The sequence below is a fragment of the Lissotriton vulgaris genome, chromosome 5 (genome assembly GCF_964263255.1).
Source record: "Lissotriton vulgaris chromosome 5, aLisVul1.2, whole genome shotgun sequence".
In the NCBI taxonomy this organism is placed as follows: domain Eukaryota; kingdom Metazoa; phylum Chordata; class Amphibia; order Caudata; family Salamandridae; genus Lissotriton; species Lissotriton vulgaris.
This window is the reverse complement of record NC_141693.1, coordinates 623,911,426-623,931,381: the sequence shown is the minus strand read 5'-3', so window position 1 is coordinate 623,931,381 and position 19,956 is coordinate 623,911,426. Positions and strand designations below refer to the sequence as shown.

The window sequence follows — 19,956 nt, the reverse complement described above, 5'->3', positions numbered from 1 at the left end:
AGTGGGAGTGATAGTAATCCTGATAAGGGTTTAATAAAAATACTTAGCTGGAACCTTGCAGGTATCCATAGGAAACTGGGCTCGCCAGAATGGAACAACTTGATTGAGGCGCATAAAATCTGCCTGTTCCAAGAGACTTGGAGTGTTGAACCGCTCCATCGGGTTGGTTTTGTAACGTACTTTGTGCCCGCTGTGAAAGCTAAACAAGGAAAGGGCCGTCCCTCTGGGGGGCTTCTTATCTGGGTAAGCACTTCTCTTAACTGCCTTATTACTTCTAAGCATGTCAACAGCCCAGATATACTAGCAATTGTACTGAGAAATCACAGCAGGGGCTTATCCCTTGCCTTGTACAATGTTTATGCCAGAGGAACTAAAAATGGGTTGACGTCCCTAGTAATATCCACCCTTGAAACGGAATTAAGAGACCACACAGAAGGTGATTATACCCTAATAGCGGGCGATTTCAATTTTACATATGAACCACTCCCTATGGAGGATAGCTCAGACCTAAGCGAGGAAGATAGCAGATGGGGTATTCCAGTGCTATCTCTTGCCCCGATAAAAAGATGGTCACGAACTGCAGTTCAACTAAATGCTCTAACACTGGAGTTCGGCTTAAGAGCTGCGAACGGCCGTACAATTTCTGATCGCCTAGGTGCTCCCACTTTCAACAGGGTTGATCAAACCTCAAGGATTGACTATATCCTGTTGGATTTAAAGCTTTGGGGTCTGGTTAAGGATATGGTTGTCCAACCCACCGTGGAGAGCGATCATAACTCGCTTTCCTTATCTTTATACAATCCCTGGCCTAGTAAAGTAATCGCACCCCTCCCCAAACGTACTCATAAAATCACTGTAGCATCCTGTGGACGACGTCTTAAGTGGAATAAAATCGCCACTGACGCTGCCAAACTTTCTATCATTAAGGAATTACTCCAGGCTTCTCAGACCGAATTAGATGCTACCAATCTGGCCCACTCAGCTAGAATGGTGACGTCTATCTTTGAGACAGCTGTTAAGTCCATAGGGGATGTATTCCAGGGTAAGGGGTCCGTAGGGGGGAATCCATCTCAGTGTAAACCCAAGGGGAAGCACGACTGGTACACCCCAGCATGCAAGTGGGCAAAGTCACTTTTAATAGAGGCTGTTAAAGGGAAATCCCATCCCTTGATACAGATAGCCAGGAAAGAGTATAGGTTCGCACTGGTACATGCAAAAAGAGAGTGGGAAGAGGAGTACTGGCCTACTCTTAAAGAGGCTAGCTTTAAGAGGGACTCAAAATGCTTCTGGGACACAATAAGAGCCAGAAATAGACCCGACTCCGATCTGATGACATGCAATATCCCCAGTCAGGCGTGGGTCAACCATTTTCAAAGTTATACACTGCTGCTGAAGTAAGGGCAGGGATTTTACCTGAGATTGATTTAGATTGGGCAACTCTTCAGGAAAGCTCTGACTTTACAATAAAAGAAGTGGAGTATGCCATAAGCTCCATCAGGCCACAAAAAGCTGCTGGACCGGATGGCATACCGGGGGACTTGTTGAGATCAGATATCCAGAAGTGGGGATAATGTATCTACTGCCTTCTTGTTGCCATCTGTAGGGGTGCACCGATTCCCACATCATGGAAAGGAGCTGAGATTGTCCCTATTTATAAAAAAGGCGCCAGAGATGATCCATCCAATTATAGGCCAATTAGTCTGTTGGATATTAGCCAAAAAGTAGTTGGCAAGGTCCTATTGGTCAGAATATTGAATTGAATAGATCAAAATAACATTCTCTCCGACTATCAGGCAGGGTTCCGAGTGGGCACGGGTACAATCGAGCAAGCCTTTAGGCTAATGATGATATATTGGAAGGTAGTGGTTATAGGCAAGGGCAGTCTTTATCTCGCTTTTATTGATTTAAAGACTGCCTTTGACCTTTTACCGAGGGCGACCCTTTGGGGTGTTCTGGCAGACATGGGGTTGCCGCACTATATCCTTTCATTGCTTATTAGGCTTCATGAAAATAGTTTTGCCCAGATAAGGTGGGGCCCAGAGGGCGAAAAAACTAGTAGCATCCCGGTAGAGAGGGGGGTCCGCCAGGGATGTGTCCTAGCTCCCACCCTTTTTTCCCTTTACATCAATGGGGTGGTTGAGCACCTCCGGAGACATCCTTCAGACGAACCATCCCTGGCTGGAGAGCATATACCAACCCTTCTCTTCGCGGATGATACGCTTTTGATATCGGAAACCCCGATTGGCCTCCAAAGACTTTTGAACAATTTTCAGTCCTTTTGCTCTGAACGGGGTTTGACCATCAATACCGAAAAGACGAAGTATCTCGTGCTGAATCCCTCAAAAAAACAATCTGCCCTCCTACCCTGAATGGAGAAGCTTTGGGGAAAGTAGAAGTTTTTGATTATCTGGGCATACGGTTGTCCCACAAAATGCAATGGGCCCCTCATTTGGATAAAATGTTGTTAACCCACAAATGTATAACCGGAGCCGCATTGAAAGAACAACGTTCTTGTGTTTTTAGACCTATATCTACTGTTCCTGAAATTTATACAGCCAAAGGGGTTAGCTCTGCTCTTTATGGGGCTGAGTTATGGGGTTCATCTATTACAAACGAACTGCCAAGATCTGAGAGGAAATTTTGCAGAGCAATTATGTCCCTCCCGCAAGGTACGCCTATGGTCCCACTAATGTTGGATTTAGGTTGTCGCCCAATTGACGACAAAGCAAAACTTCGGCCATTGCTGTTATGGGCCCGCCTATGGCGAGTACAGGATTTGGCAAATATGCACAAGGCCTTTCAGAAATTATGTCACTTCCAGGATGGCAGAAAATTAAATGGTTGAGAGATATGAAAATCTTGTTATCCAATGTGGGACTAAAAGAAGCATGGCTAAACAGATCCTCTCCACCTAAAGAAACTCTAAAAACTCTGTACTGGAACTGGATTGCGTCAAAAAGGGACACTAATGACTGCTTGGGCAGATTAACGGAAGATTTCCTGAATTTTAAGGACTTGCTAGCGCGAGAACTGTACTTAGACATAATTGAGAAACCTTTTGACAGGGCCCTCTATTTTAGATTCAGAGCAGGTACTCTTCCTTTGTATGCCTTTTCATCACGTTGGAAACCACCCGTGCAAACCACAGAGTACTGCCCAATGTGCATAGGCAGACCAGAGACAGTGGCGCATTTCTTGTTTGAATGCGGAGAGTATACCTTGCCACGGAAGAAATGGCTCAAACATCTATGTCGCCAGCTAACCACTAGGCGTCATGCGGAGGCAATAAGCATTCTTAGGTCTGACTGTCGTACCTTATATGCTTGCATTCTTGCAAAATTTTTATCATGGGCTTGGTCCATCAGATCCAAGAGGCTCAAATCAATTGTTTAATCTGTTTTTTTAAATTATTTTATGAAATATCTATTTTTCCTAATGAACTCCGGAAATTCTCAAATTAACTGTATATTATAATTCTTGTGTTTTGATTATTTTGCCATTTTAAACATGAAATTGTGTATTTTAAAAGCTTTTATGATAATTTTTATTGAAATAAAGCCTTCTTGAACTGAGCATTTGGATAAGATATCAGTTCCTCCTAGATGGGCTTGAAAGAGGACATTACTAATGGATCAAGAGATCAAGTACTAATTGGCCAACTGAAAAAAGACACAATCGTTTTCTTTGAAATAAACATTGGCTCTGACCTCTTTCATATAATTTGGACTATTTGTAAAGCATTTATCAGTGGGGGGGGGTAATACGTTATGCAGCAAAGAAACACAAAAGTGAAAATGCTTTGTATCACTGATGGAATGTTGCAGCACATTTATGACTATGTGTAGGTGAACTGCGTACTCAAACTCTTTGTTGATGGTGAAACTGCATCATCAGCTTTACCTTTGATTAATTGAGACAACAGTTTGTAGAATTACCTTCTTTTGTTCAACACTGAGATAAAAAATTGTTTAGGGCTAATAACACCAACCAGCTGAGCATTTCATCATGTTGCACAAACCATGCACAGAAAGAAAATCTCTACCTAAAGTGCATGGGATCAAATTCTTTGTCGTAGGGGATTTTGATATTGCTGGTCCTAATGAATCCATGAAAAGTATATTTTTTGAATTTGTAATCATATAGTGGGAGTTTCCACAATTTACATCTAATGAACTTGTTTTAATGGAATTTGTCATATGCAGAATAAGGGCTGGCCCCAAAAAAATCCTCTGCTTTCTTGGCTTCAAAGTGGTCAAGGCAAAAGGGAACCTTTAACCAATGTGTATTACATGAAGTCACAGTCCATTTACATTTGTATATCAACCACATCATGACACCACCATATTGTGTCAAACTTATCTTTTACACATATTTCAAACTTACATACTTTGAATGTAAACTACGAAAATATAATGTCAAAAATACTGAGGAAGAGTTTCATCAGAAAAGGTATCTCGATATTTCGATATCTATATATTATTATAATTACATATTTTTTAAAAATAGTATTAATCAGTAAAATAATAAAGTATATACAGATATGTGCATTAATATATACAACATAAATTTCCTTGAAAAACCAAAGGTTCAAGCATCACTATAGTTATGTGTGATAAAAAGTTCTGTTTTCGCTTCAAATAAACCTTAGAAATTCACTGAAAAAAACAAAGGTTAAAGTAACATTAAAGTCATGTGAATATGTCAGTAACAATATTACAATTTTGCAATCAAAAAACACAGAAATTCACCAGTTATATTGCGCAGAGCTAACTGTCATTTGCGCCCCTGCCATGCACTGCTTATGACTTCACATATTTCTTATGATCGTAATGTTACTTTAACGTTTGTTTTTCTCAGTGAATTTCTAAGGATTTTTTAAACAAAAACAGATCTTTTATCACACCTAACTATAACATTACTTTGTTTTTTTCATTGAATTTCTGTATTTTTTAAAAGGAAAGTAATATTTTATAACCATACATAAAGTAAACCCCCCACAGGACCTTATGTTTTTTGAAGGAGTGGGAATCAACTGACCCCACCTCCCTTTAGCCTCATTAGGCCCATTAGGCCATGGTAACTCTCGGGTTTTATGTTTTTTAAAGAGGAGAGGGCAAGTTGCCAACCACCCCAAGCCTCATCAGGCCCTGGGGACCCCACCCCCCAGTGTCCTATGTATTTTCATGTGGAGTGGGGCCAAGTGCCGCCCTCCCTGAGCCTTAATAGGCCCTGAGGACTGTATCCCCAGGGCACCTTTTTTAAAGGGGTGGAGGGCCATAGGTCACCCTTCCCCAAAACATCATAGGCCCCAAGGGGCTCACCTCTGGGTCAAATAAATACCAAAAAAGTGGAGGAGGGGGGCATACGGTCACTCTCCTGAGTCTCTTTAGGCCCTGCCGACCCCATCCCCGAGGGCCTTTTTTTAAAATGTACAAGTTTCTTTAGGAGAGCGCAATCTCCCAACATAAACAGATCTGTCTTTTTTATGTGTGAAGTCTCTACACTTGTAAACATACTTCTCGCAAATCCCTTTGTGAATGCAAACATTTGTAAATGTACACAATAGTGTTAGTCTACCTTTGTTAATTAGGTAGGCCCTAAGGGTTTTGGAGTAAAGGAATCATTGATATATTGGGTTGCATTCTGACTCACAAAGGAGAGAGGAACTCCCAACATTTACCCCTTTTGTTTGTGAGTTAGCATGGGCCACAAAAGACACTTTACTAGTAAGAAAGACTTTTTAACTGGTAATGTACCTTTAATAAATTGCGGCATGCTGTTCTTTGGTAGCAAAGGCTGTGTTTTGTTGGCTCGAAAGCTTTTTGACTGCAAAATAGTTTCATGCTTCAAGCTAATTGTAACTACAGCCACTGTTACACTTTAATTTAATTATTTATAAGTAAATATGTTAGCTTCTTATAGTTTGAAATTTGTCTACGTGTGAAATATCATTATATTCCACTAAAATGGCTGTTTAGATTACGGTGTGCTTGAGCATATTTTAAAAAAGCACTGGTGTACGTTTTCTGTAGATAACGAAATAATACTTAGTATGACAGACCCAATAGTCACAGAAGGATTTCAAAAAAAATTCTGTACATAGTAAAAGATCAGTACTTTAGAAACAGCATCATTTGGATACATTTATTTAAAAATATAAGTGAGAGAATGATGGGTCGTTGGTTAAAACTAGATAGCGACAGTATATACATAGACTACATCACATATTACACATTTAGCGATTTGCCAAAGGGAGAAGGTGTTCCCCAGAAATGTGAATGGATTTACTGGTTTGGTGTGGGCAGAAAGGACGTGGAGACCACAAATATTTTGTGTTCAAAGCACAGATGGTCTATTTTAAGGTGCTCTTAAGTGTGGAGAGGGAAGTGGCAAATTTTAGGTCGCCAAATATGACCCATAGAGGTTCAGAATGGTGCATAGCAGATCCCATGAGCTTATGTAATGGGTGAGTATTTATGAGAGATACTTTGTGGAAGTGCATTGAAATGTAATGCTTTCAGACTAAATTAATAATTCATATAGTGCCATGTGTTTGCCGAACATGCAACCTGCCTTGTGTGAGTAGGGAATTATTAACGAACTGGGGAATGTTCGTTGGAAATGCGATTAGTTCTTTGGTAGGCCAACATGCAGGCAATTCCATTAGTCCATCTTCTTCATGATTAGATTACTGATCGGATATTTTGATGTTTAGAAGGAAAGATGGGTGCAGCTTTCTCAAAGTTCTATGCCAAACGCTTGGGAGCCAAGTGTGTGTGTGATGGTAACCAATTCTAACCACACAATGAAACTGGAAACCACACGGACGTTTTTGCCAACTGGGATGGATTCAGGGAGGAAAAGAATATCTATTAGATTTTGATGGTGTCTCATCATAATCCTGTTTCTGTTTCCTAGGCAACCGATGCCGATTCTGGACTCTGGGGAGAAGTTAAATATTCAATTTATGGAGCAGGAGCTGATCCGTGAGTTGTTTCCTAAAAAATTTACTAATTTTCTTGTTTGTTTAAACTTGAATCTCGTCAATACAAGCATAGGTATGAGCATTCAAAGGATTTGATCTTTGCCTTTGTCTATGAAAATAATCTGCTCTTTTGAAATACTATAATTCATGGCATCTTAATACATATAACTAAATATCAAAAGCAAAATACAGATTTTACAGAGAGAAAGTTTCAAAATGTATAATGGAAGTGTGAAACTCTTATATGTGTTAGGAACACTTGGTTTACTTTTCTGAACTGTAGGGAAAAGTAAGAAATCCCCAGAGGATACAGAGCGCAATCATATGTCCCTGAAGAATGTATTGTGACTCATATTGTACACAGTAGAATGGTAGGCCTGACAGAGAGGATAGCTGAAACAAATGCCTTGCTGATGATAGAGCTGTAATGTCCCATTACAGCCTTCCCCTATGGTCAAAGTACACGAGGTCTGTCTCCTTTTCCTAGCAGGTAGTGGGAGCAGAGCATGCCTTATCTCTGGAAGGCTGGATCTCACAGCCATCCCAGCTGGAGACCCACAGCCAAAATGTTATATTTATAAAAGTCTGATTAACCCCTTCCATGCTGGGCCGTTTCCGCCGCTGTGCGGTAAACAAAAGAACAGGGCGGGGCCGTGACGAACCCCAGCCGTCATCAGCACACGAGCGCCGCAGAGCGTGACGGCTGGGGTTCGTCACCAGCATGGAAGGGGTTAATGATCCTAAAAATGTCATACTTGCCACATCAATCTTTATCCTTCGTGCCAGTGCTTTTCTTTTACAGTGGTGGAGGAGTTCACCTGCTGTCGGAGTATCTGTTTGCCCCCTCCAATGTGTTACCACCCAGCGGTTAAAATATCTTACTGTTTCACATTCTGGCGCGGAAAGGGTACCATAAACTGGTACTCTTGTCAAAGCCACCGCCACCATTTCATATAGCACAGCAGAGTACTTAGGTAGTTTTATTGTACTCTTTTCAGATAAAAAGTTATACATTCCACACATATCTCAGCATAAACTTCTATAGGAACTTCATTTAATTTTAACATAGAATTGCATACTTGCATTTTATTATTTTCTTTTATATTGATTTTCATAACTACAGTATTAAACTTTTCTCGGACTTGGTACAAGATCAATCAGAGCAAGCATTAGCAAATCCAAAAGGCCTTACTTGTGAAACATATTTCCTATGGTAATGCTTTTTTTCCGGTTGCCTCCACAGATGCTAGCACATCGACAGTGGTGTCCCGGAATGAATGTTTCTCATGCTTTAAAAATGCCTTTTAAAGATGACCGAGATGAGCAACTGTGGTGGTCATCTTTGAATGAAATATTCTTAAAGCATAGAATGTCCATTCAAAGATGTTAGTTGTGCATGCATGCACATGGGCATTTCCGGTGCCCAACCTAGAAAGATTCTAAAAATGTTAAATCTAGGCTATTTTATTAAATAAAATGGCACCCACAAAAATCATACTAGTATAACAGGAGTTCTTAATTTTTAACATTTCTATTTAAAAATTAGCACAAAAAAGCACTAAGCGTCAACCATGGGCAACTGGTGACAAGGACAGAGACAAGGGTAACATTTAAGGCTGATCATGACGGAATGCAGGTTGGATTCAAGGACCAGGTTGATTCCCGTCACAAAGTTATCTTCTCACTTAGAAACTTTCATGGAGGTAGAAAGTCTTCAGTGCGGCCAGGCAACTGAATGGATCTGAGAGAGCGCTAAGTGAAGAAAGGGAACCGAGATGTGAGATATTGCAGTTGATCAGAGGCTGCTCGGTGTTGGGTCATGTAAAGCCATTAATGAAGGAGGTTTGTGTTGCTTAGATGCTGCTTGGTGTTTAGTCTGGTGAAGCTTTCAATCTGGGGCTGCTCAGCGTTGAGTCCAGGGGAAGCTGTCAATCAGGTGCTGCTCAGTGTTGAATCTGTTGAAGCCACTGATGAAGCTTGTCTGTGTCATTGCTCGGCCTCGACTCTGGTGAAACTTTTAGTTGGACAGGGAGGAGTACACTCTAACCTCAGCCAAGGATCCAGGACATTGGGAACACTACTTTGGGGTCAGTGCTCACTCCCACAGAGGCCAGCAGAGGGGACCAGGTCGGATAAAGTGGGTATGGTCGCCTTGGAAGCTGGCAAGAAAAGGCCTCTGGATGCTTGTTGTAGCCCTGTTAGCTCAAACAGGAGGTAAACCAGCTGTCAATGGGAGTCACATGTGGAGTCCTGGGTTCAAAGGAAGGAAGTCCAGTCTTCCTTCAATTTATTCAGACAGGAGGGCAGTCATTCTTCTGATTCTTCTCAGGGAGGGCAGTGCTCTGAGGTAAACGCAGGGGATGCCACATTTATGCCAGTGAATGGGGACAACAGCTGGCCACAAACTAGCACAAAAGGTAAGAGTTCCCAGAGATGATCCTACCCACTTTTGCACCACTTTCTGCGGGTGTTTACTGTAAACTATTCTACAGTGCACCTCACAACCTAAATCCAAGATGGTGGAACATTTCTTCCCCTTGTTAGTGATTTGATGTCAAGCGATAGTTCTCTGAGTACTTCCAGATCTTTGCAGTCCTTATCTGCCAGAGATAATAGCAACCCCTTCCAGTAGCCAAATAATCAGGTAGTGCCTAGGTGAAAAGGGCCTTCTAGAAAAGGCGCCAAGGGCAAAAACCTCCCTGATGACAGGGACGTAGAATGAAGAGAGGGACAAAACTGCTGGGGATGAAGGCAGCAGGAATTGATGAGATGGAGGCATGAGGCCCATGACACAGTGGAACAAACAGGAAACAAATCAAGGGAGAAAATTACCTAAAACACTGGAAAAGAGCTGGAGCGAGCACACTATCACCCAGATTCATGAAACCCATTTTCTGCGAATTCTAAATTGCGAGAAATACCGAATCGCAATTTAGAAATTGCAGAATGGGACTCATGAAAATCTGCGATTGAAAAAAGCGAATCACAATCTGCCGCAAATGCCGATTGCGATTTTCCCTAAATCGCCGAAAAATTGCAAAATCGGTCATTTTCCATGTAGAAATTGCGATCTCGCTATTACCAAAATCGCAAATTGCGATCTCGCTAATAGCGAGATCGCAAAAACGGGAAGTCGCATTTCGAGCACACTGATGACATCACAACCAGGAAGCAGGCAGTTCCCTCCCTCATACTACATACAGAGCCTGATTTGGAAGCAGCACTGGCCAGAGCTCCACTCCAGCCCACCTCCAACTTGAAATCAGGAGACACCCCACTGCAGAAATGTCACAGGAAGCAGCAGGGAGCAGTTCCACAGGGAGAAAGCGCAAAATTAAATTTTCGGAACAAGAGCTCGAATACCTCATTGAGAGAGTCAGTAAAGACCACAACCGACTCTTTGGGAAGGATTCAAGCAGGGTGCCAGAGGCGGACAAACGTCGCATTTGGTTGCGCATCCGTGCCAAAGTCAATTCTGTGGGAGTGGCCCAGCGCTCCATTGACGACTTAAAAAAGATGTGGTACGACCTCAGAGGGCGTGCCAAGGAGAGGATTGCTGAGAGGCTGGGTGAGCGTGTCGCAACAAGAGGAGGAGAGCCCACAGTCCCACCCAACACCCCATTGGAGAACCGTGTTGAAGACACCTTGCAACCTGAGGCATGCGTGGGGGTAACCCGGCTCTACTCCTCCCGACTCACCAAAGAAACCCAAGGTAAGTGCCATGCGACTTTGACCCTGTCCCCTAACAATGGCCATGACCCCAGAGCTACCCATAAGGAAGCCCAGTCATGCAGGCCATGCACTCCAGAAAAGCCCTATTGCATTGTGGGACATGTATATCTGACCACAATTTACATTCAGCGCCATACAGCCAGACATGTCCTGTTTGAGTCAATCCAACAGCCAGTCAGGGAATGCCAGCCTGCATGCATGTAGCAACCTTCCATGTGCACGATACATGTCATTAGTCTACGTCCACTTTACATCACAGGTGGCGCAGAAGATCCCAGCACAGACAGTGAGGGTCTGCAAATTGATGAGAATCCTGAGGATTCTGAGGGAAACGTGCATCCATCCCCTCAAGCACGACTATCAGGGCAAGCACCAGCACCAGCAGCATTAGCACCACCTGCAACCTCAGAGACAACAGGCGCACCACAACCGTCCACTGTGACACCCATGCCAGTGGCATTGGCAACACCAGCTGCAGCCAGGACAACAACACAACGCACAGACACTGTGACAACACAGTCCAGTGGACTGGTCAGGGAGCGGTGCCAAACTACACCACACGCCAAAAGGAGGGGGGTGAATGTGCGTGTACCTGGTCTCTCAATAGAGCGCCGCATGCTGTGCATTCACCAAAAGCAAGCACGACATCTTGCAGCCATTCACCTGCAGCTGCACAAGACAGCAAGGAATGTGGGCCAACTGTCTGACAGGATGGAGAGAATGACCACTGCAGTGGAGGCAAACACAGAGGCCATGTTGACACAGCGGGACATCAACAGGCACCGCCACCGCCAGCTGCTGACACGCCTCTCGGCGTACATGCGCTCTAACCATATCATCGGCAACGCCACATCACAGCTGTCCCGAAGATCTTTGGCCATGCAGATCCAAATGGTCCAATGCTGCCAGGATGTCACAAGGGCACTGGAGCAGGTCACCACTGCAGTGCAGGGTCTCCAGGCAACTGGCCACGGTCAGGCAGGTGGGGGGGGGTGACGCTAGTGAGGAAAACTCTAGCCACAGCAGCCTTTCGTTGCCACTGGTGATAGTTCCCCGCCGCAGCACCAGACCCACTGCTGCCTCACGGGCAAATGCGGAGGAAGAGGTGAAGAGGCGACTCGGAACTTCGGCCCTGAGGCGCGATTGACAATTTGTGCTCACCATGCAGGGCCATGCTGATGAGACAAGCATGCCCTAAAAAAAGAAAATTAAGGAGATGTATGACTCAATACACCTCTAATCTATCTGTTGTAAATAATGCAATATTATTGTGAATACAACAATAATATTTATTCAATACCAGTACATCAGACTCATGTCATTATTTCAATTGTCATGCATGAGTGAAGTGTTGGGTGAGAGGAGTGGGTGCACTAGAAAGAGTTATTTGTGATTTGGTTGCGGTGTCTGTGTCCTTCAGCTGGATTTTCACTGCGTGCATGACGCGCATGTGCAGGTGGGCGGTTGTCCCCTTCCGACTCACTGCCAGATATCTCAACAGGTATCCTGCGCTTGGTAGCAATGCTGTGGAGTATTGCACACAAGGCCACAATGTGGCAGCAGACCTCAGGCTCGTATTTTAGGGCCCCACCAGTCTTGTGCAGTATGCGGAAGCGGCTCTTCAAAAGCCCAAATGTCCTCTCAATGCAATTCCTAGGGCAGATGTGTGCAGCATTGTAATGCCGTTGCTGTGGTGTAGCAGGGTTGAGGGAAGGGGTGAGGAGGTACTCACGGAGACCGTAGGCGCTGTCACCTGAATGTAAGGAGCACAGGGTGAGTGCCTGTTCTGCGCAGCTACATGATCACAGTGTACTATTTGGGGGCATGTGTACTTACCTAGTAGGTGTCCTTCGCCAAAGTCTCCCCTGGCCAGTCGTGTGTGAATGACGCTGTGCCGGAATATGAAGGAGTCATGTGTGCTCCCCGGGTATTGTGACACTATGTCCGTGATGTAAGTCTCAGCGTTGCACACCATCTGGATGTTGAGGGAGTGGTAGGACTTGCGGTTGCGGTACATGTATTCCATTTGTGCTGGTGGGCAGATGTGGATGTGGGTACAGTCAATGCATCCGATTACATGTGGGAATTGCGCAACGTTGTAGAAATGTGGCTTGGTCTCATTCAAGTCCTGTTGGGTGGTCGGGAATGAGATGTAGTGGTGTAGCCAGGTCAGCATTGCCTCTAGGAAACTCCTTAGGCAGCCGGACATGGTGCTCTGGGATATCCCCCCTGCAACAGCGACTATACTCTGGAAGCTTCCGGAGGCCAGTAGGGGCAGGCTGCACAAGACCTGGACATGGGTGGGCATGGCATTGGTCCTCCTTGTTGGGTCCTGCATCAGGGGGTCTAGGTCCCGGATCAGCTTGATGATCATTGCCCCATTCAGGCGGTACTTAGAGTAAATTTGCTCCGCAGTTTGGCCCAGAAGGGTGACCCGCAGGTGGAATATTCGCTCCTGGATCCTGCGTCTGTTCCATGCTGCAGCCTGGAGCCTTCGCCGCCTGACCACCATGTAGAGTCCTGGCATTGTGAGAGTCCTCATGCTCCTACTGTGTTTCGTTGAGTGTGTTTGTTCAGGACTGCACCTGTGGCTCGTTAGAATATTTTTTTATTTTTTTTATTTTCCTTAATGGCTACCACCTGCTTTTGGTTCTCCTTAAATTGCGCGTCGCAAATAGCGATTTTCAGCTTTTTCGCTAATTGCGAGTTGTCATGAATTGCGGTAGCGAATATTTAGCGAGATCGCAAAACAAATGGCAGAATCCATGGATTCTCGCTATTTCCGAATCGCTATAGGGGTTCCCCCTAGATTCTGCGATTTATTTTGTGATTTCGCTATTTTATTTTTGCGAATTCACAATTTCTGTATTTTTCACATCATGAATTGCTTTTCTGTTAATTGCGATCGCAATAGCTAATTCGCAGCTATTGCGATCGCAATTTTGCTTCATGAATCTGGCTGTTAGACTTGATTACTCGAAGTGCTTCAACGCAATGAGTTCCCATAAACCTGCCCCTTAAATAGGACAGCAAAAGCCTAGTGTGCCATCTTGAATTTGGCAGCTCCACTAACAACCCTTTGGAGGTGGACCATTTTGGATTGAGTCCTGAGTAAGGCACTCTGGGAAGGAGAATAACTGGGCTGGGAGCTCTGTTCTCAAGTATGGCCCCCGGGAGAATGCAGGACTGGGAGACCGCACTGGTGGTCCAGCCACCATGAGGTGAGTTTCCTGGAGGGGGGAGTCTTCTCCCACTGATGGCAGTGGCGGGGAGGGATGCAATGTGCTCTGCAAGGCATCCCACTTGCAGGCATGCGATTACGTGGTATAACACCTCTAGTCAAACCCTCCATTGTGATGGTGCAAAAACTTTTCTGGGGCAGTTCCCCTTTCAGCTGGGTTTGGAGCCATGCTGCCTAGAGGGGCAAAGGAAGAATGCAGGCTTGGTGTTCTTGCTTGTGACAGAGTAGGCCTCGAGAAATGTAACGTTCTTTCTGGCACAGCCATAGCATGAATAATTCTGTTCATTAATTCTATTTTCATTTCGTTCTTAGTATTCCAAATGTGAATGTCTCCTAAAGCTAATTCTAAGTGTTCCATTACAAAAGGTGGGTTCCTCTGAGATGTCAGAATTCTGTTGGATCAGAAATCAGTGAAAACTATACCAAGGATAGCAAAGAGTTAGCAGTGACAAAATAGTAAGAAAGTCCCATTGAAAAAACACTTTAAAATAACCAAGCTCCAAGTGTAATGCTTTGACCAGATCATGCACAAGAATTTCAACACATCACTTTCTATCTTATTAACATAACATCATTTTTCATATGTGTTGTAAATGACCATTATATGTGTGGTATAATGCCCAGATGTTCAGTTTGACTGTTTTGCTGGCTAAAGAACTCTGTGTGCTTTACCCCTGCTAACCAGAGGTAAAGTGCCTGTGTTCCCCTTTTCAGCATGATATAATGGGCATATCTCTAATTGGTAACTTACCTACAAGCCCTTAGGCTTAGGCGTACCATAATTTTAATGAGGCTAGGGATCTTACCCCTGAAGACCTCGACTTTTAAATGGGACAAATTGGATAATGCCACAGACATTGTGATTTATGTAATGGAGGACTTTTTTGTGAAGTAACAAGGGCCCCCTGGTGAGGATAAAGATCCTGGGTCAGGGAAAAACGTACAATTTGAAGGTATCAACCCAGGCTGTCTTGTAAGCAAAACACTAGCTATGTCAAACCATTATAATATACCAAAAAACAGTCATAGACTATAACACAACGATGAACTTGATATCAAAAATAATTTGTTTTAATTAAAAAAGATTAGTTTCACAAACGAGTTTTGTATACATGATGAATTAATGCAATAAAACAGATATTCTTTATAAATAAAACATATGAGTTAAAACCAAAAGGGAAAACAATGATGTTTATCCTATCTAATATTGTTGAGGCTGTAGTCTGTCAGTCAACGCGTTTTGACACGTCGTGGTGTCTTCATCAGGACAAATTTATTTGCAGCCAAATTTTTCTAGAGAGAACAGAACATTTTTAGTTCTTATTCACATTTACAAGAGTGTTATAGTTCTTATACATATACTGATTATTAATATCATACAAAAGACTCTTGATTCAATTATTCGTGTTCATTTAAGATTATGACAAAAACACATCTTTTTTGTACATAGCATTAGTGTAGGGAAATCATTCTTTCATGGAGGTACTATAAGTAAGGTATGTTGAGGAGATATTTTCATTCTGGTTAAAGATTAACGATTAACATCACATTAGCGTCAGTATCACTCTTCTAAGAAGTTGAGTACGTAAAAAACGGTACATCCACTGTTTTTGATGAATCATGATACAGTACCATATTTCAGTCTGATCTTATTCAATACATAGCATATGATTCTTTTATTATTGTTATGCATTCTCTTCCATATCTTAGATCTGATGTGCATCAACAGTTTTTCTAAAGACGCCCTTCTCCCAAAGCGGTAAAGGTGGATAAAAGAAGTATAGAAGAAAAGAAATAAAACAAGCTTTTCTAAAGATAAGAAAATATAGTCCTACTTCCAGTTTACCTATTATCCAAAATTCGTCCTCTTTTTATTCTTGTTAGAATATCCTATAAGGCCTGTCTACCTATGGAGTTGTCTATTCCGTCATAACTATTACCAGCGTTATATTGGATCTATACATTAGCAAATTGGGTTATACGTTTACCATTATTAGGATTACCTGATGAAACTTTGTTTTATCGCTCTTTAAATCTCCAATTACGTCCACGAAAAGTGAGGCACCTCTTAAAATTCTATACTTTGCGGCATGTTAAATCTGGAAAAGATCCAGTCGACATGTCCAAATCTTTCAAAATCCTTTATTATTTCTTGTGGAAACATTCTCTGCCTAATTAGCATAATTGCGATATATTTATCAGCATAATATCGTGTACCTATATCACTAGATTTCACTGCTCCCTTCTCACTTCTTGTGGACCAAGTTTTCTGTTTAATGCTTTTCACTTTAGGGACACGTGTCTCCTGTTGGGAAAATATAATATCTCTCTAAGTTACCGTCTAGCATGTCATTTTTTCAGTTGATTATTTATTGGTTTTTAATAGATATGTCTCTCACCGCTTAAATAACTTCAGGGTTCTGCAGGAGAACACGTTGTGCCGGTAACTAATGTTGATAAGGAGTTGCGGGCTCAAACAGAGTTTATATTTGATCTTTAAAAAGAATTGGAGAGCGCTAATTAGTATTTGTCATTTTACCAATGGTTAATTTCTACGCTGTGCATGCTTTCTTGCGGTCGCACAAATTCCTACCTTTTACTGTTCTTTTCTATCGGCTCGTATGCGAGGAGCTCCGTTGCTGCGGCGCGTAAAAGCCGAAGGTGTATCTCGGCTGGATTCAGCAGTATCGTTAAAGGGTCGTGAGCTGTTACCGCGACTTAAAGTTCTATTCCCCTTACACGAGTCTCTGGAGATTAAACAAGAATAGGGAAAAGGGTATATTATTCTAACAAGTACGGGTGAAGTTACTTCAGGGTTCGGGGGCCAGGGGAGAAGTTTTTACCTGCAAGGCATTCGCTCTCGTCGAAATTCAATCAGGTACCGGCTGGTTCGTGAGAAAGTAGGAATTTGTCAGCCGCCCTGTGATTGGTATTTATACGATGTACACATGACATCATCTATACATAGCACCACCCCTATTTAAAGCTGCAGTGATAGTCCAGGAGACTTTCTTTTATATCAGTCCCATTAAGGTATATAGTGAGGCTTTCTTGGCTCTATATATTATTTTTGTTAGAGGCAAAAAGAAACGTTCATTATATTGGGATTAATAATTTGATTCATTTTTTTAAAAGAGTCATTAGAATCTGGTACACGTATGTTAATCAGATTGGAAGTAGAGCCAGTTTCTTATTTCTTTCGGAGTGAACTCAATCATTCCCTGATTATCGCGTTATACCAGAAGAGTATCTGTACATTGGTTTTTAAATTTTTAAAATTATTTTAAAAGGAAAAACAAGGGGTTTTATTATGCCTAAAGTAGAGGGCAATTACTTATATTATAGCGTTTTCCCAGGGACTTTCCTGGTTCAGCCCATTTTCAAATGTATTAAGGGTAAAAATCCAGTATATTTCTCGTTTTTTTCTTATTTTATCACCTCCTGTGTTGTTTGGTGTATGTATCTTTTCTAGAATCCGCCATTTTATTTCCTCAGGGGAATGTCTAAAATCTAAGAAGTGATTCACTAATGGTGCTGTAACCTTCTTTGTTTTTATCGCTGATCTGTGCTCAGTTAATCTGGTCTTTATGGCTCTTGCTGTTTCCCCAACATATCCCGAATTGCAAGGACATGTAATTAGGTAAACTACGTTTTGCGTATTGCATGTCCATAGGTCCTTTGCTTGTATCTTGACATTATTGAGGGTCATAGTTTCTCCTCTATGAATGCTGTTACAAGATTTACATGAGCCACAGCCCGAGGTACCTTTTATTGGGTTCTTATTTTCAAAAGATCTTTGCACAAAAGGTAAATCCTCTGTCGTTTTAAAGAATCTAGAGCGGACGATTTGATCCTTAAGATTTTTATTTCGCCTATGTGCATACATAGGTTTTGCCATCTTCGGTGGGGTCTTATCAAGATTTAGCAAATGCCAGTTGGAGTTGATTACCTGCCTGATAGTTGCGTCAAGGGTTGAATGTTTAGTTATACAGACCAATTTTGGGTCTGTTCTTGGCTTTTGTGAATTCAAAAGAGCGTCTCTATCATAGAACCTGGCTCTTTTTTACGCCTCTCTGACCAGGCGATGAGGATAACCTCTTTGGATGAAACTTCTCTTCATACTCTCTGATTGTAGATCAAAATCTCTTAGGTTGGTGCAATTGCGCCGCACTCTAAGGAATTGTGAAAAGGGGATACTGTTTTTCTGACATTGAGGATGGAAACTCTTGAAATGTAACAAGGTGTTCCTGGCGGTCGGCTTGGTGTATAAATCCACCCCCAGCACGCCTTCATCATTCTTGATATAAATGTCAAGGAATTCCACCTTATTTTTGTTAGTATGGGCAGTAAATCGCATATTTTCATCTGCTTTGTTTTGCCACAAGAGGAATTCCTCTAGAGTATGTTCCCCATTGGTCCATACAAAGAAAATGTCATCTATGTATCGAAACCAATGGGAAACAGACTCGAAAAAAGGGGCCATCTCATTGAAGATGTGTTTAGCTTCGAATGCGGTCATATATATATTGGCTATGGAAGGAGCCATAGAGGCTCCCATGCTGACTCCCTTCGTTTGGAGAAAACGATGTTCTCCAAATTCAAAAAAGTTTTCTTTTAATACCAGGGTTAAACATTCCTTTATGAAACTACTAGAGCATGGAATCTGGTGCTTCTCAATGAACCACATTGTTGTTTCTATGGCTCCTGTTTGAGGAATGTTACTATATAAGGACTCAATATCAAGAGTTACTAGGATGTCATTCTGTGGGTTAAATTGTAGGTTTTCAACTTTTTTTATAATCTCACCCGTATCCATGATGTAGGAGGATGACAGGGAGATGTATGGGCGTAGTATATTATCTAGGTATTTAGAGATCGCTTCCAAAGGGGTTCCTATTGTTGACACGATAGGGCGATAAGGTGGATCCTCCTAATTTTTATGGACTTTAGGTAGTCCATATATACACGATATCTTTCTATCTGATTTGTTTAAAAATTCAAATTATTTTTTATTTATGATTCCTGCAATAAGAGCTTTGCTTGTTATTTTATTGATGGTTTTCACTATCCTATTTGTGGGGTCCAACTTGATTTTTTTATAAAACGTCGGGTCATTTAACATCTCCAGCATTTTTGTTTCATATATTGCCATGTCAATTAAGACTATTCCTCCCCCTTGGAGGACGCCAGGACCTTGTAAACATGTTAATAATGTGTCCAAACTTGATTCTGGTAAAGGCTTGGCACCGGCATATAAAGCCGATATGTTTTAGACATAATCTCAGATATGCGAGAAGTTTAATTGAGTTTTGTAAATCTCCGCCAGATAAATTTACTTGTTATAATTCATATAAGTTTTTAAAAAGCTTTTTAAAATTGTTTTAATATTGAATAATACAAACGTTTTATTATCTTTTAATCATGTATTTGTTGATGTCAGTTGAGGTCTAAATCAAATTCAATAAAAATTCTTGCATTATACAAGCCCTAAGTATATGGCACAAGCTGTACTTAGGGCCTGAAAGTTAATTGTCACCAGTGGGTGGCAGCCCCCCTTGTCCCACTCACTGCAGTGTCTAGGCAAACATGACTACGGGTCTGCCTGGTGTAACAAAGCTGTGCCGGTTTAAACTTCAAGTTCGACCTGCCAAGACAACCCCTTTTAACAGGTTTAAACCCTCTTTTGAAGTAAGAGAGGGTACATGTATTTTAAAAAGCAGGACATGTAGTGATATACATGTATTTACACTGAAAAGCTGCTGTAAAATCTATTTTCACTGTAGCATGATTGGCTGCTCCATAGTAAAACATTTGGACACAATATTAACTTTAATTTTGCTAGGTCCCCGCTAATAGGAATATACAAACTTCATTTCTGAACTTATTGAAACTTTTATTATCAGCCCAAATCACAGATACAGTTGGATTTATAATAAATATTCTGACAAGCTTACTTTTAGAAAATTACTGTTCCCCTGCCTAAAGCCTTTAGAGGCCC

General features: G+C 42.0%; 1 protein-coding gene across 1 annotated transcript in view; it reads left to right on the top strand.

Moving 5' to 3' along the window:
• Nucleotides 1-19,956, top strand: part of CDHR1 (cadherin related family member 1) — a 553,828-nt gene that overhangs the window by 391,285 nt on the left and 142,587 nt on the right. Inside the window, exon 14 of the mRNA XM_086920154.1 lies at nt 6,919-6,986. Coding sequence (XP_086776280.1) covers nt 6,919-6,986 — 68 coding nt within the window. The remainder of the gene's footprint in view (nt 1-6,918; nt 6,987-19,956) is intronic.